General features: G+C 43.8%; 1 protein-coding gene across 50 annotated transcripts; it reads right to left on the reverse strand.

Moving 5' to 3' along the window:
* Window positions 1-1,221: 1,221 nt before the first annotated feature.
* Window positions 1,222-20,725, reverse strand: LOC118389592 (CCHC-type zinc finger nucleic acid binding protein-like). 50 transcript variants are annotated; one of them, XM_052506178.1, is made up of 6 exons: window positions 20,460-20,677; window positions 15,634-15,779; window positions 12,312-12,377; window positions 11,116-11,186; window positions 2,989-3,116; window positions 1,222-2,809 (listed from the first exon to the last, which is right to left on the reverse strand). In XM_052506178.1, the coding sequence occupies exons 2-6, from the start codon at window positions 15,758-15,760 to the stop codon at window positions 2,692-2,694; spliced, it is 510 nt and encodes a 169-aa protein (XP_052362138.1). In that variant the 5' UTR covers window positions 15,761-15,779; window positions 20,460-20,677; the 3' UTR covers window positions 1,222-2,691. The 50 variants fall into 50 exon arrangements, 1 of the variants encoding a protein (XP_052362138.1); XR_008111257.1 differs by lacking the exons at window positions 1,222-2,809; window positions 2,989-3,116; window positions 11,116-11,186; window positions 12,312-12,377 and adding exons at window positions 13,596-14,263; window positions 14,958-15,000; window positions 15,092-15,139; window positions 15,274-15,359 and having other exon boundaries at window positions 15,557-15,779; window positions 20,460-20,725; XR_008111250.1 differs by lacking the exons at window positions 1,222-2,809; window positions 2,989-3,116; window positions 11,116-11,186; window positions 12,312-12,377 and adding exons at window positions 13,596-14,359; window positions 14,958-15,000; window positions 15,092-15,139; window positions 15,274-15,359 and having other exon boundaries at window positions 15,557-15,779; window positions 20,460-20,725.
* Window positions 20,726-25,599: the final 4,874 nt, after the last annotated feature.

The raw sequence follows: 25,599 nt of genomic DNA on the forward strand, positions 1-25,599 counted from the left end.
ATTACACTGCTCGCGCTCGCCAACAAGGGTCTGCGAACACAATTATTACACTGCTCGCGCTCGCCAACAAGGGTCTGCGAACACAATTATTACACTGCTCGCGCTCGCCAACAAGGGTCTGCGAACACAATTATTGCACTGCTCGAGCTCGCCAACAAGGGTCTGCGAACACAATTATTACACTGCTCGCGCTCGCCAACAAGGGTCTGCGAACACAAGGGCTAAAATAGAACTCCTATTTCTGACGCAGATCGCGCTACAAGTCCTGTCTCTCCCCATTGGTTTATAGAAGCAGGTACCCACGTGCCATCTCCTCATTGGTTATACCCACGTGGGTGATTGAAAGACAAACTGTTTTGCTGGTTGTCCGGGTAATACTATGAAAGTGTAGATGCGATCACCATATAAGGTCAAAGATGAAAAAGCCTGGAAGGAGGAGAGATGACTAGAAACAATTTGGTTGGTCGTTTTATGTGTGGATTAATTGTCGGAGTAGAGGACCTTGTGCATTTCAGGTAAAATAACAACTCAATGTTTATATCCCAGGACAAATTAGCTGGCAACAGCAAGCTAGCTAAATAGGACAAATTAGCTAGCAAGTGCAAGCTAACTAGCTATACATGTTTAATGCTTTTCGACCTGTCCCCAAATGAATGTCATTGGTTCAGAGTTTGTTTTGATATTTTAACCGGCGTGTCGTGATCGCATTTGGTGTAGGGGGACAAAATACATTTTTGCACGATAGCGCACGCTCGCAACCGGTTTGGGTTCCGTGTAACCCTCATTTAACTAGTTCTAGCGCAGCAACTTTAAAAGGGCTCAGACACGCTAATATAATTTGCTGGCTGAGTACTTCGTGAACGAAATTTGTGAATAGTGCGAGCACCGATTTGACATGTAGAATCGTGTGAAAAATGTACTGAACGATCGGCAGACGAACACTAGATCGTGATGTTTGCAAGCCCTACACCTTGTTTAGCTATAATAGATCAAAACTCACTTAACCAAATCAAAGTTCTTCACATGTGTAGAATGTGTCATCAATACGCCATGAGACAGCAAGAAAAATACTGTATGTACTTGTAGTTTGTAAACATGCTTGTCAATCAGTGGAGGCTGCTGAGGGATGGCTCGTGTTGTCATTATACATCAATGTGAATAAACAGAATACATCAGCAATTAACCGTTTGAAGATATGAACTCAAGAATGTTCAGTCTAACTTCCCTTTCTGTGCTTTATTCAGGTTAAAATTACGTTAGACATTTTAATATTCAGTTGCATTACCTTTCCACTTAAACGGAGAACAAGCAAATTATATATATATTTTTTTACAGTAGTGTAAGTGATATATTGTACAAAAAAAACATTTAGATTTTCTTATGTACTCATTCCTTGTTGAAGTTTAATCTTTCCCCATGGTTATAATACATCACCTTGCTCCAATCATGGGATCAAAACTCTTTCTACAGTGATCTGGACATTCAGCAACTGACACTGTTCAAAGAAATGCACCTTTTATGAATTGATAATAATTTATTTGATGAATTTGCTATGACTGTCTATTGTGTTGGTTAATTTCTTTACAATCAAATGAGGGAAACTTATCACAAGTCAGAGTTATACTTAAACTAAATCTTTATTCACTTATTAATAAGGGAGCAGGTCAATACAACACACAAATATAAAGTGAATCGATTGAGTGCTCTATGATAACGATGGCTGGTCGACTAATCACCCCCAGATGATTTGTTGAGAGCCCGAGACAAAGGTACAAAGGTCTTTTACAGCCCCTTTCAGTCTACATGACAAACAACAAATGTATGGATTGGGTCACAAGGTTAAGATTAGTATGAATGATACTGTCTGCTGTGAATAACAAGTATCTGCTGTAAAAACAGTAGAGACCAGGGTCTGGCCCTGGGGTCATCTCTCCCTGGTACCAGAAAGAACAGAAACATTAAGTCATGCTATGGAATGCGGTCTCTTTAGGTTATATCACCCAAAAGACATCGGAAATCTCCTGTCAGTGTTAAATCTCCCAGAGGCCCACTTTCAGTTCACACAGACACAATAGTTATAAGAACCCTCTATTCTGTTGCATAAAACAGCCATTTGATGCAATAAAAGTAGTATAACATAATCTTGTAATTTCTCTCACAGTATTCATACAGTGTTGGGGCATGTTATCCCCCTGTCTGCATGCTACCGTCTATCTGTCTGTCTGCCTGCCTGCCTACATGCTGCCATCGGACTGAACCGTAAACATAATGACCGCTGGCCGGGGCTGCTGTCGCACGTCAGTCACTCTATTGCAGGTAGACTCCGTTTTGTTCAAGAAAACAAAAACAAAGTCAATCTTTATGGGAAGCTCAGACTTCCTACCCACTCACTCTCACTAAGTGCTGGTTTCCCAGACCTGGTAGGGAGGGCATCCACTCATCATTCATCCCTGGTCACCAGTGGCATGGAAAGGGGGTTCTTTAACAAGCATTATACATTAACCTCTACCAAACTAAACAAACATGTTTGATTAAATGCAGAAAGTGGATGTTTCACCCCCTGTCCTGCTTTTCCAGCGAACTGGTGTGGGACTATCCTCCGTAGCCTGCCGTGGGCCAGAGGGGACGATTCAGACAAAATAATACAACCATCCATGTGAAAAGGGAGGGGCATAGGAAGGCAGCAGAGTGCTAGGCCGTGGCCTCGATGGTGCATTCTTTAGCCAGGTGACCAGACTTTCCGCAGTTGTAGCAGTTGACTTCGCTGGCCTTGCTGCACTGGACGGCAACATGGCCGATCTCACCACACCTGGTGGGAGACAGAGAGGAGAGAGATTTATAAAGCTGTTCATGGCTGCTCCAACTCAAACATATCACAGGGAAGCAGCTTAACGATACACTGGCCAGTATACCATGTAAAAAAAAATATATGTGCTCACAGCCCTTCTAGATGTGTCCTAGTAATGGTGTGCATCTTCGTTAACTCACCTGTAACACTTGACCTTGTCACAGCCCTTCTGGATGTGTCCAAAGCCTCCACAGGAGTAGCACTTCTGCTCGTTGGCATGGTCACAGTCCCGGGCCACATGGCCGGCCTTGCCACAGTTATAACAGACCTGCAATATAACATTATAATATAACATAACAATTAAGAATATAATCACCGGCCTTGCCACAGTGATAAAACACTTGCATTATATTAGAGGCCTATAAAATCTGCATTGTGGAAAATATGGACGGAATCCAGACGCAGTCAGCATCAGTTGCTGGGACCACTACTATATGTCCAGTCATCCTACCGGTCTGAGGAGCCGTTTGGCAGAGCAGATAGGCACCTAGCTAGCAGGGTTTTCTTGAGGGCTTGAAAGCAGCCTGCAACATGGTTATCCATTACGGCTGGGACAGTGGACTCTCCCGGGCTTGTGGCTGTCTAGAGCCCTGCTGTTTGTTTTTTCTATCTTCCCTGCGACCTGCCCTGTCTGGAACTGAGAGGAGTAACAGTATAACCTGTCTGGAACTGAGAGGAGTAACAGTATAACCTGTCCTGTCTGGAACTGAGAGGAGTAACAGTATAACCTGTCCTGTCTGGAACTGAGAGGAGTAACAGTATAACCTGTCCTGTCTGGAACTGAGAGGAGTAACAGTATAACCTGTCCTGTCTGGAACTGAGAGGAGTAACAGTATAACCTGTCCTGTCTGGAACTGAGAGGAGTAACAGTATAACCTGTCCTGTCTGGAACTGAGAGGAGTAACAGTATAACCTGTCTGGAACTGAGAGGAGTAACAGTATAACCTGTCCTGTCTGGAACTGAGAGGAGTAACAGTATAACCTGTCCTGTCTGGAACTGAGAGGAGTAACAGTATAACCTGTCCTGTCTGGAACTGAGAGGAGAAACAGTATAACCTGTCCTGTCTGGAACTGAGAGGAGTAACAGTATAACCTGTCCTGTCTGAAACTGAGAGGAGAAACAGTATAACCTGTCCTGTCTGGAACTGAGAGGAGTAACAGTATAACCTGTCTGGAACTGAGAGGAGTAACAGTATAACCTGTCTGGAACTGAGAGGAGTAACAGTATAACCTGTCCTGTCTGGAACTGAGAGGAGTAACAGTATAACCTGTCCTGTCTGGAACTGAGAGGAGTAACAGTATAACCTGTCCTGTCTGGAACTGAGAGGAGAAACAGTATAACCTGTCCTGTCTGGAACTGAGAGGAGTAACAGTATAACCTGTCCTGTCTGGAACTGAGAGGAGTAACAGTATAACCTGTCCTGTCTGGAACTGAGAGGAGAAACAGTATAACCTGTCTGGAACTGAGAGGAGTAACAGTATAACCTGTCCTGTCTGGAACTGAGAGGATTAACAGTATAACCTGTCCTGTCTGGAACTGAGAGGAGAAACAGTATAACCTGTCCTGTCTGGAACTGAGAGGAGTAACAGTATAACCTGTCCTGTCTGGAACTGAGAGGAGTAACAGTATAACCTGTCCTGTCTGGAACTGAGAGGAGTAACAGTATAACCTGTCCTGTCTGGAACTGAGAGGAGTAACAGTATAACCTGTCCTGTCTGGAACTGAGAGGAGTAACAGTATAACCTGTCTGGAACTGAGAGGAGTAACAGTATAACCTGTCCTGTCTGAAACTGAGAGGAGTAACAGTATAACCTGTCCTGTCTGGAACTGAGAGGAGTAACAGTACAACCTGTCCTGTCTGGAACTGAGAGGAGTAACAGTATAACCTGTCCTGTCTGGAACTGAGAGTAGAAACAGTATAACCTGTCTGGAACTGAGAGGAGTAACAGTATAACCTGTCTGGAACTGAGAGGAGTAACAGTATAACCTGTCTGGAACTGAGAGGAGTAACAGTATAACCTGTCCTGTCTGAAACTGAGAGGAGTAACAGTATAACCTGTCCTGTCTGGAACTGAGAGGAGTAACAGTATAACCTGTCCTGTCAGGAACTGAGAGGAGTAACAGTATAACCTGTCCTGTCTGGAACTGAGAGGAGAGGAGTAGCAGTATATCCTGTCCTGTCTGAAACTGAGAGGAGTAACAGTATAACCTGTCCTGTCTGGAACTGAGAGGAGTAACAGTATAACCTGTCCTGTCTGGAACTGAGAGGAGTAACAGTATAACCTGTCTGGAACTGAGAGGAGTAACAGTATAACCTGTCCTGTCTGGAACTGAGAGGAGTAACAGTATAACCTGTCCTGTCTGGAACTGAGAGGAGTAACAGTATAACCTGTCCTGTCTGGAACTGAGAGGAGTAACAGTATAACCTGTCTGGAACTGAGAGGAGTAACAGTATAACCTGTCTGGAACTGAGAGGAGTAACAGTATAACCTGTCCTGTCTGGAACTGAGAGGAGTAACAGTATAACCTGTCCTGTCTGGAACTGAGAGGAGTAACAGTATAACCTGTCCTGTCTGGAACTGAGAGGAGTAACAGTATAACCTGTCTGGAACTGAGAGGAGTAACAGTATAACCTGTCCTGTCTGGAACTGAGAGGATTAACAGTATAACCTGTCCTGTCTGGAACTGAGAGGATTAACAGTATAACCTGTCCTGTCTGGAACTGAGAGGAGAAACAGTATAACCTGTCCTGTCTGGAACTGAGAGGAGTAACAGTATAACCTGTCTGGAACTGAGAGGAGTAACAGTATAACCTGTCCTGTCTGGAACTGAGAGGAGTAACAGTATAACCTGTCCTGTCTGGAACTGAGAGGAGTAACAGTATAACCTGTCCTGTCTGGAACTGAGAGGAGTAACAGTATAACCTGTCTGGAACTGAGAGGAGTAACAGTATAACCTGTCCTGTCTGAAACTGAGAGGAGTAACAGTATAACCTGTCCTGTCTGGAACTGAGAGGAGTAACAGTACAACCTGTCCTGTCTGGAACTGAGAGGAGAAACAGTATAACCTGTCCTGTCTGGAACTGAGAGGAGTAACAGTATAACCTGTCTGGGAACTGAGAGGAGTAACAGTATAACCTGTCCTGTCTGAACCTGTCTGGAACTGAGAGGAGTAACAGTATAACCTGTCCTGTCTGGAACTGAGAGGAGTAACAGTATAACCTGTCCTGTCTGGAACTGAGAGGAGTAACAGTATAACCTGTCCTGTCAGGAACTGAGAGGAGTAACAGTATAACCTGTCCTGTCTGGAACTGAGAGGGAGTAACAGTATATCCTGTCCTGTCTGAAACTGAGAGGAGTAACAGTATAACCTGTCCTGTCTGGAACTGAGAGGAGTAACAGTATAACCTGTCTGGAACTGAGAGGAGTAACAGTATAACCTGTCCTGTCTGGAACTGAGAGGAGTAACAGTATAACCTGTCCTGTCTGGAACTGAGAGGAGTAACAGTATAACCTGTCCTGTCTGGAACTGAGAGGAGTAACAGCATAACCTGTCCTGTCTGGAACTGAGAGGAGTAACAGTATAACCTGTCCTGTCTGGAACTGAGAGGAGAAACATCATAACCTACATTGCTACGATGACAAAGACCAAAGCTGGCGGGAGTACCATTGATAGGTGTCTCTAAACCACAGGTGAAGGATCTTTTAAAAGTAAAAAGAGTTCTAAAAGCAGTTGTTACAACAAGAAAATATTTTAAAGTGTTATGTCCAAATACTGGTGGATTCAACTAATAAAATAATGGACGACCTGACCAGAGAGGTTCAGGACCTGAGGAACAGGTGTGTATGTGAATCCATGATAACAATAATGGAGAAATCAGATTATCTCAAGGGACCACCAAGGCGGAACAACATAGTTGTGGACGGAATTGCAGAATCTCCAAATGAGACTTGGACGGAGTCTGAGGACAAAGTGAGGGAAATGATCTCTGAGAAATTGAAGATGAATCACAAGAAGATTGAGGTGGATCGCGCCCCACAGGACTGGAAAACCCACCACCGGCCCGCCCAGGTGACAGACCAAGGCCGAAGCTATCCTGAAGCTGTGCCCCAACAGAGGAAAGAACTTATCCCAGCCATGAAAGCTGACAAAGTGCTTCGGGACATTGCTTACATCTGCTATGACAGGCTCATTGTCCACCCTCCCTCCTGGAAGGGATGAGAGAGCCAAGCCTATGGCTTCGTAGCTTCAACCCCGCAGCACACACACACACACACACACACACACCAACTAATTAATATATATAGATATTAATATATATATATATTTTAAACATATAAAGCCTTTTCTTTCGGGGTGTTGCTATAGACCACCAAGTGACAGTCAGTATCTAAATAAGGTGTGAAATGCTTGATAGTGTATGTGATGTAAACAGAGAGGTCTACTTTCTTGCGGACCTGAATATTGATTGGTTTTCATCAAGCTGTTCTTACTGTAACCAGTGCCTGTAATCTGGTTCAGGTTATTAAATCAACCTACCAGGGTGTTTACAAACACAACAGGAACAAGATCATCCACATATATCAATCACATTTGTACTAATACTGTAAAACTGTGTTCTAAAGCTGTATCTGTACCCATTGGATGCTGTGATCACAATATAATAGCTATATCCAGGAAAGCCAAAGTTCCAAATGCTGGGCCTAAAATAGTGTATAAGAGATCATACAAAAGATTTAGCTGTGACTCTTATGTGGATGATGTTAATGTTGGTCGGATGTGATGAGGAGCATCCAGATGCTGGTCTCATGCGCTGCACTTGATTAATTTATTAAATTGCTTCTTCCAATTATTGATAAACATGCACCTGTTAAGAAACTGACTGTTCGAACTGTTAAGGCCCCATGGATTGATGAGGAATTAATCAACTGTGTGGTTGAAAGATGGGGCAAAAAGACATCTGACTGGCCGACTTACTGCAAATTATGTGACTAAACTCAACAAAAAGAAGAAACTGTTTTATGAAGCCAAGATCAATGTTAAAGAAACATGGGAAAAAACTTTAAACTATAAATTATATTATGGGCAGAAATTCAATTACATCTTTCATCAAATCTGATGGCTTATCATCTGATTTGGCAATTATTTTATTGATGACAAACGTAGGCAGGAAAGGCTAACAACAAACAGGTATATTTTTACCAATGACCTGGCACTGGCATTAAACTAGAGGTTGGCCGATTAATTAGGGCAGAATTCAAGTTTTCATAACAAATCGGTAATCGGACGCCAATTATGGTTGATTACATCCACGAGGAAACTGCAGGCTGACCAGCTGTTATGCGAGTGCAGCATCAAAAGGACCTTATGGCTGCAAGGAGCCAAGGTAAGTTGCTAGCGAGCATTAAACTTATCTTACAAAAAACAATCAATCTTCACATAATTACTAGTTAACTACACATGGTTGATGATATTACGAGGTTAACTAGCTTGTCCTGCGTTGCATATAATCAATGCGGTACCTGTTAATTTATCACCGAATCACAGCCTACTTCAGCTTTGCCAAACGGGCAATGATTTAACAAAAGCACATGTGTGATAATTGTTGCACAAATGTACCTAACCATAAACATCAATGCCTTCCTTAAAATCAATACACAGTAGTATATTTTTTTTTAAACCTGCATATTTAGTTCAAATAAATGCATGTTAGCAGGCAATATTAACTAGGTAAATTGTGTCACATCTCAGTGTAAGCAGAGTCAGGGTAAATGCAGCAGTTTGGGCCGCCTGGCTCGTTGCGAACTGTGTGAAGACCATTTATTCCTAACAAAGACGATAATTAATTTGCCAGAATTTTACATAATTATTACATAACATTGACGGTTGTGCAATTTTATTTTATTTTTATTTTTTATTTCACCTTTATTTAACCAGGTAGGCTAGTTGAGAACACCTTTATTTAACCAGGTAGGCTGGTTGAGAACACCTTTATTTAACCAGGTAGGCTAGTTGAGAACAAGTTCTCATTTGCAACTGCGACCTGGCCAAGATAAAGCATAGCAGTGTGAACAGACAACACAGAGTTACACATGGAGTAAACAATTAACAAGTCAATAACACAGTAGAGAAAAAACAGTCTACATACATTGTGTGCAAAAGGCATGAGGAGGTAGGCGAATAATTACAATTTTGCAGATTAACACTGGAGTGATAAATGATCAGATGGTCATGTACAGGTAGAGATATTGGTGTGCAAAAGAGCAGAAAAGTAAATAAATAAAAACAGTATGGGGATGAGGTAGGTAAAATTGGGTGGGCTATTTACCGATAGACTATGTACAGCTGCAGCGATCGGTTAGCTGCTCAGATAGCAGATGTTTGAAGTTGGTGAGGGAGATAAAAGTCTCCAACTTCAGCGATTTTTGCAATTCATTCCAGTCACAGGCAGCAGAGAACTGGAACGAAAGGCGGCCAAATGAGGTGTTGGCTTTAGGGATGATCAGTGAGATACACCTGCTGGAGCGCGTGCTACGGGTGGGTGTTGCCATCGTGACCAGAGAACTGAGATACATTTACATTTAAGTCATTTAGCAGACGCTCTTATCCAGATAAGGCGGAGCTTTACCTAGCATGGACTTGTAGATGACCTGGAGCCAGTGGGTCTGGCGACGAATATGTAGCGAGGGCGAGCCAACTAGAGCATACAGGTCGCAGTGGTGGGTGGTATAAGGTGCTTTAGTGACAAAACGGATGGCACTGTGATAAACTGCATCCAGTTTGCTGAGTACAGTGTTGGAAGCTATTTTGTAGATGACATCGCCGAAGTCGAGGATCGGTAGGATAGTCAGTTTTACTAGGGTAAGTTTGGCGGCGTGAGTGAAGGAGGCTTTGTTGCGGAATAGAAAGCCGACTCTAGATTTGATTTTAGATTGGAGATGTTTGATATGAGTCTGGAAGGAGAGTTTGCAGTCTAGCCAGACACCTAGGTACTTATAGATGTCAACATATTCTAGGTCGGAACCATCCAGGTTGGTGATGCTGGTCGGGCGTGCGGGTGCAGGCAGCGAACGGTTGAAAAGCATGCATTTGGTTTTACTAGCATTTAAGAGCAGTTGGAGGCCACGGAAGGAGTGTTGTATGGCATTGAAGCTCGTTTGGAGGTTAGATAGATAAACGGAATAGAGAAGCTTCGGAACTGAGGGTTGAACACATCCTCAGTCACGTCTCCATCACAACCCCACTTTTGCGCAGCGGATGCTGGCTACTTAATTGGGAATTAAAGGGAAAGCGCCCTATTGGAAGGAGAAGGAGAAGCATTGAGACGGTTCAGAAAAATTCAGGGCCGTCACAACAGGAACGCCCCCGTCTGTGTGTTGTGCTGCTCTGTATGTCTGGTCTACACTCTGTGCAGCTGTTAGAGATAATGCTAATGATAACCGTCTGCTGGTAGAGGGAAACACTCCCAAAAACCTCCTCTATTAAATGTTAACTACAAAGTAGCTTATGCCTACCTGGCAGAATGAGAGATGATTTGCATCAATCCAGTGGTCATTTGTTTTGAAAACTCTGCACAATCACAGAACACTGCTAACCAAACAACAGTGCTAGGTGGCTGTACTACAGAAACACTGCTAACCAAACAGCAATGCTAGGTGGCTGTACTACAGAAACACTGCTAACCAAACAACAGTGCTAGGTGGCTGTACTACAGAAACACTGCTAACCAAACAACAGTGCTAGGTGGCTGTACTACAGAAACACTGCTAATCAAACAACAGTGCTAGGTGGCTGTACTACAGAAACACTGCTAACCAAACAACAGTGCTAGGTGGCTGTACTACAGACACACTGCTAATCAAACAGTGCTAGGTGGCTGTACTACAGAAACACTGCTAATCAAACAACAGTGCTAGGTGGCTGTACTACAGAAACACTGCTAACCAAACAACAGTGCTAGGTGGCTGTACTACAGAAACACTGCTAACCAAACAACAGTGCTAGGTGGCTGTACTACAGAAACACTGCTAACCAAACAACAGTGCTAGGTGGCTGTACTACAGAAACACTGCTAACCAAACAACAGTCTCTGGCTGGTGAACACTTGTATTAAAGGGAACTACACAACCCCCCCACACAAAAAAACAGAATCAGGCAAACAAAATAAAAGTGATTTTATAGGGACCTAATAATAACATCATTACCATGAACACACCGGCCTGCATAATAATATTACAACACCCAAGCCATGACAGTTATAACACACCTGTTCCCTCTCCTTCTTGGGCTCCTTACAGTCTCTGGAGATGTGTCCTCCACGACCACAGTTATAGCATGCTGCAGAAACACAGAGCAGTTATAGCATGCTGCAGAAACACAGAGCAGTTGTGGCACGCTGCAGAAACACAGAGCAGTTATAGCACGCTGCAGAAACACAGAGCAGTTATAGCAATCTGCAGAAACACAGAGCAGTTATAGGAATCTGCAGAAACACAGAGCAGTTATAGGAATCTGCAGAAACACAGAGCAGTTATAGCAATCTGCAGAAACACAGAGCAGTTATAGCATGCTGCAGAAACACAGAGCAGTTATAGCATGCTGCAGAAACACAGAGCAGTTATAGCATGCTGCAGAAACACAGAGCAGTTATAGCATGCTGCAGAAACACAGAGCAGTTATAGCATGCTGCAGAAACACAGAGCAGTTATAGCATGCTGCAGAAACACAGAGCAGTTATAGCATGCTGCAGAAACACAGAGCAGTTATAGCAATCTGCAGAAACACAGAGCAGTTATAGCATGCTGCAGAAACACAGAGCAGTTATAGCAATCTGCAGAAACACAGAGCAGTTATAGCAATCTGCAGAAACACAGAGCAGTTATAGCAATCTGCAGAAACACAGAGCAGTTATAGCATGCTGCAGAAACACAGAGCAGTTATAGCAATCTGCAGAAACACAGAGCAGTTATAGCATGCTGCAGAAACACAGAGCAGTTATAGCATGCTGCAGAAACACAGAGCAGTTATAGCATGCTGCAGAAACACAGAACAGTTATAGCAATCTGCAGAAACACAGAGCAGTTATAGCATGCTGCAGAAACACAGAGCAGTTATAGCAATCTGCAGAAACACAGAGCAGTTATAGCATGCTGCAGAAACACAGAGCAGTTATAGCATGCTGGAGAAACACAGAGCAGTTATAGCATGCTGGAGAAACACAGAGCAGTTATAGCATGCTGCAGAAACACAGAGCAGTTATAGCATGCTGCAGAAACACAGAGCAGTTATAGCAAGTTATAGCAATCTGCAGAAACACAGAGCAGTTATAGCATGCTGGGAGAGAACTAACACATACAGGAACATCTCACTAAGCCAACATCAGACTAATAGTCAAACTTCTAAATTGGTGTGATGTACACACATATGTGGTCAACATTTTTTCTAAGCTGGAGACGTCCTCACCATCCTCAGTCCTCTCACAGTCCCTGGCGACGTGACCAGGCTCGCCACAGCGATAGCAGAACAGATCTGAGGAACAGGAAGAACATTATTATTGGAAAATCACATCATTGCTTTGCTAGACATGTGGCAATGGGAATTGACTTAGAAGTTAGCACACAGGCTCAGTGCTGCCCAGGGCCAAGTTAGCACACAGGCTCAGTGCTGCCCAGGGCCAAGTTAGCACACAGGCTCAGTGCTGCCCAGGGCCAAGTTAGCACACAGGCTCAGTGCTGCCCAGGGCCAAGTTAGCACACAGGCTCAGTGCTGCCCAGGGCCAAGTTAGCACACAGGCTCAGTGCTGCCCAGGGCCAAGTTAGCACACAGGCTCAGTGCTGCCCAGGGCCAAGTTAGCACACAGGCTCAGTGCTGCCCAGGGCCAAGTTAGCACACAGACTCAGTGCTGCCCAGGGCCAAGTTAGCACACAGGCTCAGTGCTGCCCAGGACCAAGTTAGCACACAGGCTCAGTGCTGCCCAGGGCCAAGTTAGCACACAGGCTCAGTGCTGCCCAGGGCCAAGTTAGCACACAGGCTCAGTGCTGCCCAGGGCCAAGTTAGCACACAGGCTCAGTGCTGCCCAGGGCCAAGTTAGCACACAGGCTCAGTGCTGCCCAGGGCCCAGTTAGCACACAGGCTCAGTGCTGCCCAGGGCCAAGTTAGCACACAGGCTCAGTGCTGCCCAGGGCCAAGTTAGCACACAGGCTCAGTGCTGCCCAGGGCCAAGTTAGCACACAGGCTCAGTGCTGCCCAGGGCCAAGTTAGCACACAGACTCAGTGCTGCCCAGGGCCAAGTTAGCACACAGGCTCAGTGCTGCCCAGGGCCAAGTTAGCACACAGGCTCAGTGCTGCCCAGGGCCAAGTTAGCACACAGGCTCAGTGCTGCCCAGGGCCAAGTTAGCACACAGGCTCAGTGCTGCCCAGGGCCAAGTTAGCACACAGGCTCAGTGCTGCCCAGGGCCAAGTTAGCACACAGGCTCAGTGCTGCCCAGGGCCAAGTTAGCACACAGGCTCAGTGCTGCCCAGGGCCCAGTTAGCACACAGGCTCAGTGCTGCCCAGGGCCAAGTTAGCACACAGGCTCAGTGCTGCCCAGGGCCAAGTTAGCACACAGGCTCAGTGCTGCCCAGGGCCAAGTTAGCACACAGACTCAGTGCTGCCCAGGGCCAAGTTAGCACACAGACTCAGTGCTGCCCAGGGCCAAGTTAGCACACAGGCTCAGTGCTGCCCAGGGCCAAGTTAGCACCCAGGCTCAGTGCTGCCCAGGGCCAAGTTAGCACACAGGCTCAGTGCTGCCCAGGGCCAAGTTAGCACACAGGCTCAGTGCTGCCCAGGGCCAAGTTAGCACACAGGCTCAGTGCTGCCCAGGGCCAAGTTAGCACACAGGCTCAGTGCTGCCCAGGGCCAAGTTAGCACACAGGCTCAGTGCTGCCCAGGGCCAAGTTAGCACACAGGCTCAGTGCTGCCCAGGGCCAAGTTAGCACACAGGCTCAGTGCTGCCCAGGGCCTAGTTAGCACACAGGCTCAATATTACCTGAACGTTAATTTACAGTTTAAAAGCATTTTTACGAAACTTTGCCTTTTCATTTATCCTTTAATGTCGTCAGTTCCGTTCCCCGTCTATTGATCAATAACCTGTAATGTAGTCAGTACCTTACCTTTCCCCGTCTATTGATCACTACCCTGTAATGTAGTCAGTACCTTTCCCCATCTATTGATCACTAACCTGTAATGTAGTCAGTACCTTTCCCCGTCTATTGATCACTACCCTGTAATGTAGTCAGTACCTTTCCCCGTCTATTGATCACTACCCTGTAATGTAGTCAGTACCTTACCCCATCTATTGATCACTACCCTGTAATGTAGTCAGTACCTTACCTTTCCCCATCTATTGATCACTACCCTGTAATGTAGTCAGTACCTTACCTTTCCCCGTCTATTGATCACTACCCTGTAATGTAGTCAGTACCTTACCTTTCCCCATCTATTGATCACTACCCTGTAATGTAGTCAGTACCTTACCTTTCCCCATCTATTGATCACTACCCTGTAATGTAGTCAGTACCTTTCCCCATCTATTGATCACCACCCTGTAATGTAGTCAGTACCTTTCCCCATCTATTGATCACTACCCTGTAATGTAGTCAGTACCTTTCCTTTCCCCATCTATTGATGACTACCCTGTAATGTAGTCAGTACCTTACCTTTCCCCATCTATTGATCACTACCCTGTAATGTAGTCAGTACCTTACCTTTCCCCATCTATTGATCACTACCCTGTAATGTAGTCAGTCCTTTCCCCATCTATTGATCACTACCCTGTAATGTAGTCAGTACCTTTCCCCGTCTATTGATCACTACCCTGTAATATAGTCAGTACCTTACCTTTCCCCATCTATTGATCACTACCCTGTAATGTAGTCAGTACCTTACCTTTCCCCATCTATTGATCACTACCCTGTAATGTAGTCAGTACCTTTCCCCGTCTATTGATCACTACCCTGTAATATAGTCAGTACCTTACCTTTCCCCATCTATTGATCACTACCCTGTAATGTAGTCAGTACCTTTCCCCGTCTATTGATCACTACCCTGTAATATAGTCAGTACCTTACCTTTCCCCATCTATTGATCACTACCCTGTAATGTAGTCAGTACCTTACCTTTCCCCATCTATTGATCACTACCCTGTAATGTAGTCAGTACCTTTCCCCATCTATTGATCACTACCCTGTAATATAGTCAGTACCTTACCTTACCCCATCTATTGATCACTACCCTGTAATGTAGTCAGTACCTTTCCCCGTCTATTGATCACCACCCTGTAATGTAGTCAGTACCTTTCCCCATCTATTGATCACTACCCTGTAATGTAGTCAGTACCTTTCCCCATCTATTGATCACTACCCTGTAATATAGTCAGTACCTTACCTTTCCCCATCTATTGATCACCACCCTGTAATGTAGTCAGTACCTTTCCCCATCTATTGATCACTACCCTGTAATGTAGTCAGTACCTTTACCTTTCACCGTACCTATTGATCACTACCCTGTAATGTAGTCAGTACCTTTCCCCATCTATTGATCACCACCCTGTAATGTAGTCAGTACCTTACCTTTCCCTTACCTTTCCCCGATCTATTGATCACTACCCTGTAATGTAGTCAGTACCTTACCACATCTATTGATCACCACCCTGTAATGTAGTCTGTACCTTACCTTTCCCCATCTATTGATCACTACCCTGTAATGTAGTCAGTACCTTACCTTTCACCGTCTATTGATCACCACCCTGTAATGTAGTCAGTACCATACCTTTCCCCCTCCCGCGGCCCTTGCCTCGTCCCCGCCCGGCATTCGGACAGTTCTTGATCCAGTGGCCGGTACGTCCGCATCCAAAACACTCATTACTACTCATCTCCACGAGTTCCTACAACCTGGGGAGAGAGACAGACACATACAGTCAGCCCTAATACAGCCTAGGGCTGTCCCCGATTTAAACAAAATCTTGGTAGACCGAAAGTCATCTGTTCTTCGACCAATTGATTTCTCTAAATATTTCAACATGTAATTTTTTCATATATAGACACACCCGGTGTTTGAATAAAATCAACTATGTGCATTGAGCTGGTCTGATGCTTTAAGCTTAAGGTTTGATGCATCAAGAGGGTGCCAGAGATCTAGATAAGGAGAAGAGAAAACCCTTAACCTGACCCAACCATTCTCCTCCCGCTCCTGCTGGCTTTCGCTGATTCTGCCATTACTCTAGGGGTCGACAATTTATCGTACCATTTCTACCGATCTGCCTGCCAGTTATGGATTCCATATGCAAATTTTCATGTGGTTAATCAAAATTCTATCCAAATCAAAATGAAAACAAACAAACCTGGGAATATTGAAGACTCATGTTAAAAGGAACCACCAGATTTCATATGTTCTCATGTTCTGAGCAAGGAACTTAAACGTTAGCTTTTTTACATGGCACATATTGCACTTTTACTTTCTTCTCCAACACTGTGTTTTTGCATTATTTAAACCAAATTGAACATGTTTCATTATTTTTTTACTAAATTGATTTTATTTCTGCATTATTTTAAGTTAAAATAAGTGTTAATTTAGTATTGTTGTAATTGTCATTATTACAAAATATATATGGAAAAAAAAACATTTACAAAAAAAATGAAAAAAAAAATCAATTCTGCCGATTATCGGTATTGGCTTTTTTTGGTCCTCCAATAACCGTTGTCGGTGTTGAAAAATCATAATCGGTCGACCTCTACTCTGGAGAGACCTGAAAATAGCTGTGCAGCAACGCAGAGAAGAATGGGAGAAACTCCCCAAATACAGGTGTGCCAAGCTTGTAGTGTCATACCCACGAAGACTCAAGGCTGTAATCGCTGCCAAAGGTGCTTCAACAAAGTACCGAGTAAAGGGTCTGAATACTTATGTAAATGTAATATTTCCATTTTTATTTTGAAGAAATTAGCAAACATGTCTAAAAACATGTTTTTGCTTTGTCATTATGGAGTATTGTGTGTAGATTAGACATTTTTTTTTAAATAAGGCTGTAACAGAACAAAATGTGGAAGAATTCAAGGAGTCTGAATACTTTCCGAATGCACTGTAAATCCCCAATCATACTAGGCCAGTGATTCTCAACTTGAGGGTCACGGGAGGATTTTAAGGGGTCGCAGGAATATATAAAAAATTATGATATTATTTTGAAAGGTAACAGCTGCACCTAAACTTATATTTTGCAAGGACACCGTTGCACCGCTAATTGTTGCTGACTTTACACGTGCAGAGCGTCCGCAGTGATGTTTCAGTTTCAGAGGGTTGGCACATACTCACTGACCAATACAATAACATTCTCACAGTTTTTAAAAGGTGCAGCTTCCTCTTTATCTACTGCTGCTTCCAATGTCAACAAGGCAGACAACCCGGTCCCTGTCAAGAAGAGAAAATACCACCCCGACAAATATGGTTCTACATATATAGAAGACAGGCAAGGTGAGTGTAGATCGCTGTGCATCCTATGGAATGAGCTGTTAGCAAATGAGAGCATGAAACCCTCCAAAAGGAAGAGGCATCTGGACATCAAGCATCCAAGCCACAAAGATAAGACAGTTGACTTTAAAATAAAATGTCAATATCTACAGGCCGTACAAGATTCATAGAATAACGACTGCACGGTACGAGAAAAGGCACTTTGCGCATCATACCTTGAGGCCCAGCGCATTGTTAAGTGCAAAAAAGCCCACACCAACTCAGAAGATCTCATACTCCCTGCTGCGATTGATATGTGCACTGAAATCTTGGGAGAGTCAGACACCAACAAACTTAAAAACCATCATACCCTTATCCCCATGAGGAGGACAATGCGCCAGACATCAGAGCGCATCACTGCAAATGGACATTATGCACTGCATGAGTCTTCAATATTCCCATGTAAGAAGTTTTAGCTTGTAGTTATTATAGGAATTGTAGGACTATTCCCCTCTATACCATTTGTATTTCATTAGCTTTTGACTATTGTCTTAACCTTTGACTAATGTTCTTATAGGCACTTTAGTATTGCCAGTGTAACAGTATAGCTTCCGTCCCTCTAGTTAGCACGCGCTAACTAGCTAGCCATTTCACTTCGGTTACACCAGCCTCATCTCGGGAGTTGATAGGCTTGAAGTCATAAACAGCTCAATGCTTGACGACACAACAAAGAGCTGCTGGCAAAACACACGAAAATGCTGTTTGAATGAATGTTTACGCGCCTGCTTCTGCCTACCACCGCTCAGTCAGATACTTAGATACTTGTATGCTCAGTCAGATTATATGCAACACAGGACACGCGAGATAATATCTAGTAATATCATCAACCATGTGTAGTTAACTAGTGATTATGATTGGGGTGGCAGGGTAGCCTAGTGGTTAGAGCTAACCGGAAGGTTGCAAGTTCAAACCCCCGAGCTGACAGGGTACAAATCTTTCGTTCTGCCCCTGAACAGGCAGTTAACCCACTGTTCCTAGGCCGTCATTGAAAATAAGAATTTGTTCTTAACTGACTTGCCTAGTTAAATAAAATTGATTGTTTTTTATAAGATAAGTTTAATGCTAGCTAGCAACTTACCTTGGCTTACTGCATTTGTGTAACACGCAGTCTCCTTGTGGAGTGCAATGAGAGAGAGGCAGGTCGTTATTGCGTTGGACTAGTTAACTGTAAGGTTGCAAGATTGGCTCCCCCGAGCTGACAAGGTGAAAATCTGTCCTTCTGCCCCTGAACAGGCAGTTAACCCACTGTTCCTAGGCCGTCATTGAAAATAAGAATGTGTTCTTAACTGACTTGCCTAGTTAAATAAAGGTATGAAAATATATATATATATATATTTTTAATTATTAAAAATATAAAAAATATTTAAAAAATACGGATTTCTTATTGTTATGAAAACTTGAAATTGGCCCTAATTAATTGTCCATTCCGATTAATCGGTCGACCTCTAATCTGAATTCACTCAATGTGCCAAAGAAAGGGACCGGGGCACAATCGATTTGAACAGATGGACAAAGTGGATTCCTTCAAGATGAAGCTTACCGTTTAGGAAAATCATGTTTCTAACAGGAGGATTGACCAGTTTCCCAAAGCTGATTTCGAGATTGATCAACAAAGTGCATGGCGACACACTGAAAAAACCTGTTAAGAACACTTGGTTATATTATGTTGTTCCCACTTTTCCTAGTTTACAAACTAATGACTTGAATCTTTTGGATAAAAAAAAGCAACAATAAGTGGATACGATTGGCAGTTAATGAAGTCATTTTTGGTGATTATAATGAAATATAATGCTATGGAAGGGACCAACCCATGCTATGGTCAAAAGAGACTACCATTTACTTTTAAATATTTTCTACCATCTACCCTGTTAATGATTTGTTGCACAAAAGATTCAATTTTGACAAAATGCCTTGTGTTTTTGTTCCTCTGATTCAGAATCTATAGAGCTTTTTTTGTTTTGTTCATGCCGCCATTCTAGTATAAACTATGGATTGAAATCACGAATGGCTGTGTATGAAATCTCCAGAATTACCTATGTTTATCTTTGATGATGTTAAATGGGATTATGCTTATCCTTAACATTATTATTATCTTGGCCAAATATTTTATTCACAAATGTAAATGGGGTGGAAAAATTCCTTATTTTGTCGTTTTTTTTTTCATTGAACTGTTACAATTTTATAAATCCCTCAAACTTGTGAAACTGAAAAAGTTTTAAAAATTATAAGTCATGTCTCTGAATGTATGTTAATGTCTCATTGCCTTGTTACATATTAATGATGTCCTGAATTATATTTTTTGGGGGCGGGGGGTTGTGTTATATTATTTCATTGTTTTCACAGGAATGTCCCTGTATTATTGTTGTTATTATTGCGACATTGGCTCGCTCCGCTCATTCCCAGAACACGTCATCGGTCATCTCACGCCGAACTACGAATGTGTAAAGTGTCAAATCAAAGGCACTCTTATATAAAGTTGTTTTTGCCTCAAATGAAAACGTGTCAGTTTGTCACTTTCACGCGGTTGTAGTCTTAACATGTTCAACTACGTAAGACATTGGCTCGAATCTAGGTTGTGCCTTTATATTTGGGGAAATTTTGAGAAGTGAACAATTCTTCCTTAGTTACGACTTCACAAATCCCGGCCTGCTTGGCAAGCGTTGCCGTAAGTCTCGCGATGTTACATGGTGTTTAGAAACGGTCTTTGATACCACTGCATCTATCTACGCTAGCTAACTAGGTAAACAACACCAAAACAAAGACTATATGCGTTTTATAAAATAATTTCAAATTGTGAGTTCAATATATTTGCTGATTTCTGTCGAGACAAAGTCTGGATCTGGAAATATAAATAATTAAACTCTGCACCTTTCCCGCGCGCAGTAGACCAAAGTGCGTTGTTAGAAATTATTGAACGTTAGCTAGCTAGCCAAGGAACCACAACAGCTCGCCTTGCATTCATTAACATTTCGGTCGTACTTTAGACACATTGCGAATCTTTACGACACATGTGAAGTATTTAAACATATCTTCCACGGGTTATATTTTTGTCCTTTATTACAGCCACTCACCTCAGACGGCGCCTGGTTGTTGTCGGTCTGTCCTCTGCGCCACACGCGGTTTGCACACGGTCCTGTCCTTCTCTCCTCCACATGGGCGCTGCTTTTGCACACGGCTCTGCTCTGGTTTTCAAACAGACCGTTACATTAAGTCGGCTCCCCATACTAGGCCTTTGTGTTTATACTGCATGTATCTGTTGGAAGGAGCCTTGTTAAACCGTCACGCCATGTACAGTAAAAAAGAAAAGAGAACCGAAGAAAAGGGATGAAACACAATCCATGGAGTGAGGAGAAAATGAGAGGTGCTCTGAAAGAGTAGAGTCAGGACATGTACCCAGACTCCAGGAGCTGGCATATGTCTGGTAAAAATAGCTTTCTCCCTGCAATTAGGGTTAAGTGCCTTGCTCAAGGGCCCCCAACACACACGCTTTTACTCTCTGTTTATTATCTATGCATAGTCACTTTAACTCCTACATGTACATATTACCTCAATTACCTCGACTAACCTGTGCCCCCATACATTGACTTTGTACCGGTACCCCCTGTACATAGCCTCGCTATTTTATTGTTGCTCTTTAATTATTTTTAACTCAACACTTATTTTTCTTAAAACTGCATTGTTGGATAAGGGTTGTAAAGTAAGCTTTCTCTGTGAGGTCTACCTACACCTGTTGTATTCGGCGCATGTGACAAATACCATTTGATTTGATTTGGACTGACAGCAGCCACGTCTTCAACATGGAGTTCCTCCGCTTGATGAAGAAGCACAATGTCCATGTCATGTCCTCCCTTCCGCCACATACCCCCACCACCCACAAGGCTGTCTTCAGGACACTGGAGTAATGTAGTTTCTCTAGGGCTCCCTGCAAGGTCGGCGTTCACGCCCAATTTATTAATCAAATGTGTTAGCCAGACAGCCACTTACAAAGTATAATACCGATCGCTGTCGATAGTGCTGAAATATCAAACCTTTGATAGACGTTTTATGGTGCCAGGGCATAATTTAGCTTTAGCTAATGGATAAATGTTTATTGGTAGGCCTATTTGGTCATCCTTTTCTCAGGAAAGCCTAACATTTCAAATCAAATTTTATTGGTCACATACACATGGTTAGCAGATGTTATTGCAAGTGTAGCGAAATGCTTGTGCTTCTAGTTCGGACAGTGTGGTAGTATCTAACAAGTAATCTCACAATTCCACAACAACAACCTAATACACACAAATCTAAAGGGATGTAATAAGAATATATACATATACATGCATGGATGACCGAGTAACATAGGCAAGATGCAATATATGGTATAAGATACAGTATATACATATGAGATGAGTAATGCAAGATATGTAAACATTATTAAAGTGGCATTATTAAAGTGAGTAGTGATCCATTTATTAAAGTGGCCAATGATTTCAAGTCTGTATGTAGGCAGCAGCATCTCTGTGTTTGTGATGGCTGTTTAACAGTTTGATGGCCTTGAGATAGAAGCTGTTTTTCAGTCTCTCGGGCCCAGCTTTGATGTACCTGTATTGACCTCGCCTTCTGGATGGTAGCGGGGTGAACAGGCAGTGGCTCGGGTGGTTGTTGTCCTTGATGATCTTTATGGCCTTCCTGTGACATCGGTGTCCTGGAGGGCAGGTAGTTTGCCCCCGGTGATGCGTTGTGCAGATCGCACCACCCGGGAGAGCCTTGCAGTTGTGGGCGGTGCTGTTGCCGTACCAGGCGGTGATACACAATGCACGTACCCTTGTGGGGCCCCAGTGTTGAGGATCAGCAAAGTGGAGGTGTTGTTTCCTACCTTCACCACCTGGGGCTGCCCATCAGGAAGTCCAGGACCCAGTTGCACAGGGCTCTGACCCAAGGCCTCAAGCTTAATGATCAGCTTGGAGGGTACTATGGTGTTGACTGCTGAGCTATAGTCAACCAATCAAATGTGTGTTTGGTGTTTTGGTGCCAAATCGGTGCTGTGTGTCTCAAGGATAATTTATTTTTTACTTAAATAGGCAAATCGGTTAAGAACAAATTCTTATTTTCAATGACGGCCTAGGAACAGTGGGTTAACTGCCTGTTCAGGGGCAGAACAACAGATTTGTACCTTGTCAGCTCGGGGGTTTGAACTCGCAACCTTCCAGTTACTAGTCCAACGCTCTAACCACTAGGCTACCCTGGCGCCCCAGAATGATGACAATGTTGAGTGTCCAGTCAGTTTCTTCTCCCGGAAATGTAATAAGTATCATTAAAACTATTCTGTAATTGAAGGGGAGGCTTTAGGTCTCATTTGGACTTTACAGCACTTCGAAGTCGATGTTGGTTCTGGTTTGACCCCTTTAACTGTGTTCACTGACCACAACCTACTTATTTGCAAAATCCCAACCAGCGCCTGATGCGTTGGGCTTTGTTCTTGCAACCATTCAACCTTGATATTAGACACATTAGTGGTAAGGATAATATCATTCCTGATGCTCTGTGTGCTCCTTTAACCTAGTTTGTATCTTCTCTCTGCTGAGCCCTACAGGCTGTCTGCTCCTCTTTCCTCTTAAATTGCTCCCCAGGTACCAGGGCTGCCGAGTTTGAGGGGCGGACAGTCAGCTGGGGGACACGGGGCTACTGCTAGGAGCCGGGACTCGTATCCTTTTTTCTTTTCTTCTTTGGATTGTTTTGAATATGTTGGGCCGAAATTTGGGTTGAGGGTGGGACCCTCATTTTAAGGAGGGGGGTGTCACAGGAACCCAGGAACCTAGGAAGAAACCTAGAGAGGAACCAGGCTCTGAGGGATGGCATGTCTTCTTATGGCTGTGCCGAGTGGAGATTATAACAGTACATGGCCAATATGTTCAAACGTTCATAGATAATAAGAAATAATCACAGTAGTTGTAGAGGTTGCAACAGGTCAGCACCTCAGGAGTAAATGTCAGTTGGCTTTTCATAGCCGAGCATTCAGACTTACAGACAGCAGGTGCGGTAGAGAGAGTCGAAAAACAGCAGGTCCGGGACAAGGTCAGGGTTCCATAGCTGCAGGCAGAACAGTTGAAACTGGAGAAGCAGCATGGCCATGTGGACTGGGGACAACAAGGAGTCATCAGGTCAGGTTGTCCTGAGGCATGGTCCCGGGGCTCAGGTCCTTCGGGAGGGGAGGTAGAGAAAGAGAATTAGAGGGAGCATACTTGCATCGGTTTAATTTGAAGGAGAGATTGAATATATCCGTAAACACACCAGTCAGCTGGCCTGCGCATGCTCTGTGGATGCGGCTTGAGATGCTGTCTGGGCCACGGAGAAGGAGAGCCCACAGTCCTTGGTTGCTGGCCGTGTCGTTGGCACTGCGTTATCCTCAAAGTGTGCGAAGAAGGTGTTTAGCTTGTCTGGAAGCAAGATGTCTGTGTCTGCAATGTGGCTGGTTTTCCTTTTGTAGTCTATGATTGTAGACCCTGCCACATACGTCTCTTGTCTGAGCCGTTGAATTGCGACTCCACTTTGTCTCTATTCTGATGTTTTACCTGTTTGATTGCTTTACGGAGGGAATAACTACACTGTTTGTATTCTGCCATATACCCAGTCCTCTTGCCATGGTTAAATGCGGTGGTTCGTGCTTTCAATTTTGCGTGATTGCCGCCTTTTATCCATAGTTTCTGGTTAGGGTAGGATTTTATAGTCACAGTGGGCACAACATCACCTATACACTTCCTGGTAAACTAAGTCACCGTATCAGTATGTTCGTTGATATTATTCTCAGAAGCTACCCGGAACATATCCCTGTCCTCGTGATTAAAACAATCTTGAAGCGGGGATTCTGATTGGTCAGACCAGTGTTTAATAGTCCTTAGCACGGGTACTTCCTATTTCAGTGTCTGGCTATAGGAAGGGAAGAGCAAACTTTACTCCCGGAAGTTGGAGTAGCAATGGTCGAGTGATTTGGCAGCGCGAATACTACAGTCTATGTGTTGATAGAACTTCGGCAGCCTTTTTCTCAAATTTTCCTTATTAAATCCCCAGCTACGATAATATGCCGGCCTCGGGGATATGTTGTTTCCAGTTTGCATAAAGTTCAGTGAAGTTCTTTGAGGGCTGTCATGGTATCGGCTTGAGTGGGGATATACGTGGCCGTGACTATAACCCCCAAAAATTGTCTTGGGAGATAATATGGTCAGCATTTGATTGTGAGATATTCTAGGTCGGGTGAACAGAAGGACTTGAGATCCTGTTTGTTATCACAACTACACCATGAGTTGTTAATCATGAAACATACACCCCGTTCCTTCTTCATCCCGGAGAGATGTTTATGCCTGTTTGCGCGATGAACTGAGAATGCAGCTGGCTCGACCGGCTCAGACAGTATATCCCAAGAGAGCCATGTTTCCGTGAAACAGAGTATTTTACAATCCCTGATGTCTCTCTGGAAAGAAACCCTCGCCCTGGTTTGTCAACTTTATTATCCAGAGACTGAACATTAGCGAGTAATATACTCGGAAGCGATGGGTGGTGTGTGCGCCTCCTAAGTCCGACCAGAAGACTACTCTGAGTACCTCTCCTTCGCCAACGTTGTCTTGGGTCAGCCTCTGGAATCAGTTCGCCCTGGTGGGTGTGAACAAAGGATCTGCTTCAGGAAAGTTGTATTCCTGGTCGTAGTGAGTTACCGCCGCTCTGATATTCAATAGTTCTTCTCGGCTGTATGTAATAACGTAAAACGTTTTCTGGTCTAATAATGTAAGAAATAATAAATAAAAAACAAAATACTGCAAAGTTTGCAAAGAGCTAAAAGCAAGGCAACCCTCTCTGTTGGCCACCCCTCGGAGCCTGGTTTCTTCCAATGCAAATAGTCCAGGTAGCCAGAACTGTGCAGGCTTTTTAAATGTTTTTTAGCAAACTGGTAATCTGGCCTTCCTGTTGTTGAGGCTTACATCTTGTGGTAAACCCTCTGTATTTACTCTGGTGAAGTCTTCTCTTGATTGCTGACTTTGACATTGGGCATTTTGTATACATTTATTATCATCTGGCCGCTTCTGGGGCGTTTCTTTAAGATGCCGCCAAAGTCGACTGAATTCCGGTAGACAGAAACGGCCGATGTACTTGGGCCGATTCTGGGCAGTCATTCATTTTGATTCCGGGCCGAGTCCGAAACACGATTCCTGGCCGATTCAATCAGTTCCGGTCCCACGG

The sequence above is a fragment of the Oncorhynchus keta genome, unplaced genomic scaffold (genome assembly GCF_023373465.1).
Source record: "Oncorhynchus keta strain PuntledgeMale-10-30-2019 unplaced genomic scaffold, Oket_V2 Un_contig_25614_pilon_pilon, whole genome shotgun sequence".
Taxonomy (NCBI): Eukaryota; Metazoa; Chordata; class Actinopteri; order Salmoniformes; family Salmonidae; genus Oncorhynchus; species Oncorhynchus keta.

What these genes read in the sequence shown, in the direction of transcription:
- LOC118389592 (XM_052506178.1), bottom strand. Translation starts at nt 15,760, where the DNA reads ATGAGTAGTAATGAGTGTTTTGGATGCGGACGTACCGGCCACTGGATC. An exon ending in GGTACTGACTACATTACAGG is followed by an intron (nt 12,378 to 15,633) that starts GTGGTGATCAAT and finishes CCTGTTCCTCAG; the next exon opens with ATCTGTTCTGCTATCGCTGT. An exon ending in CCAAGAAGGAGAGGGAACAG is followed by an intron (nt 3,117 to 11,115) that starts GTGTGTTATAAC and finishes GTTATATTGCAG; the next exon opens with GTCTGTTATAACTGTGGCAA.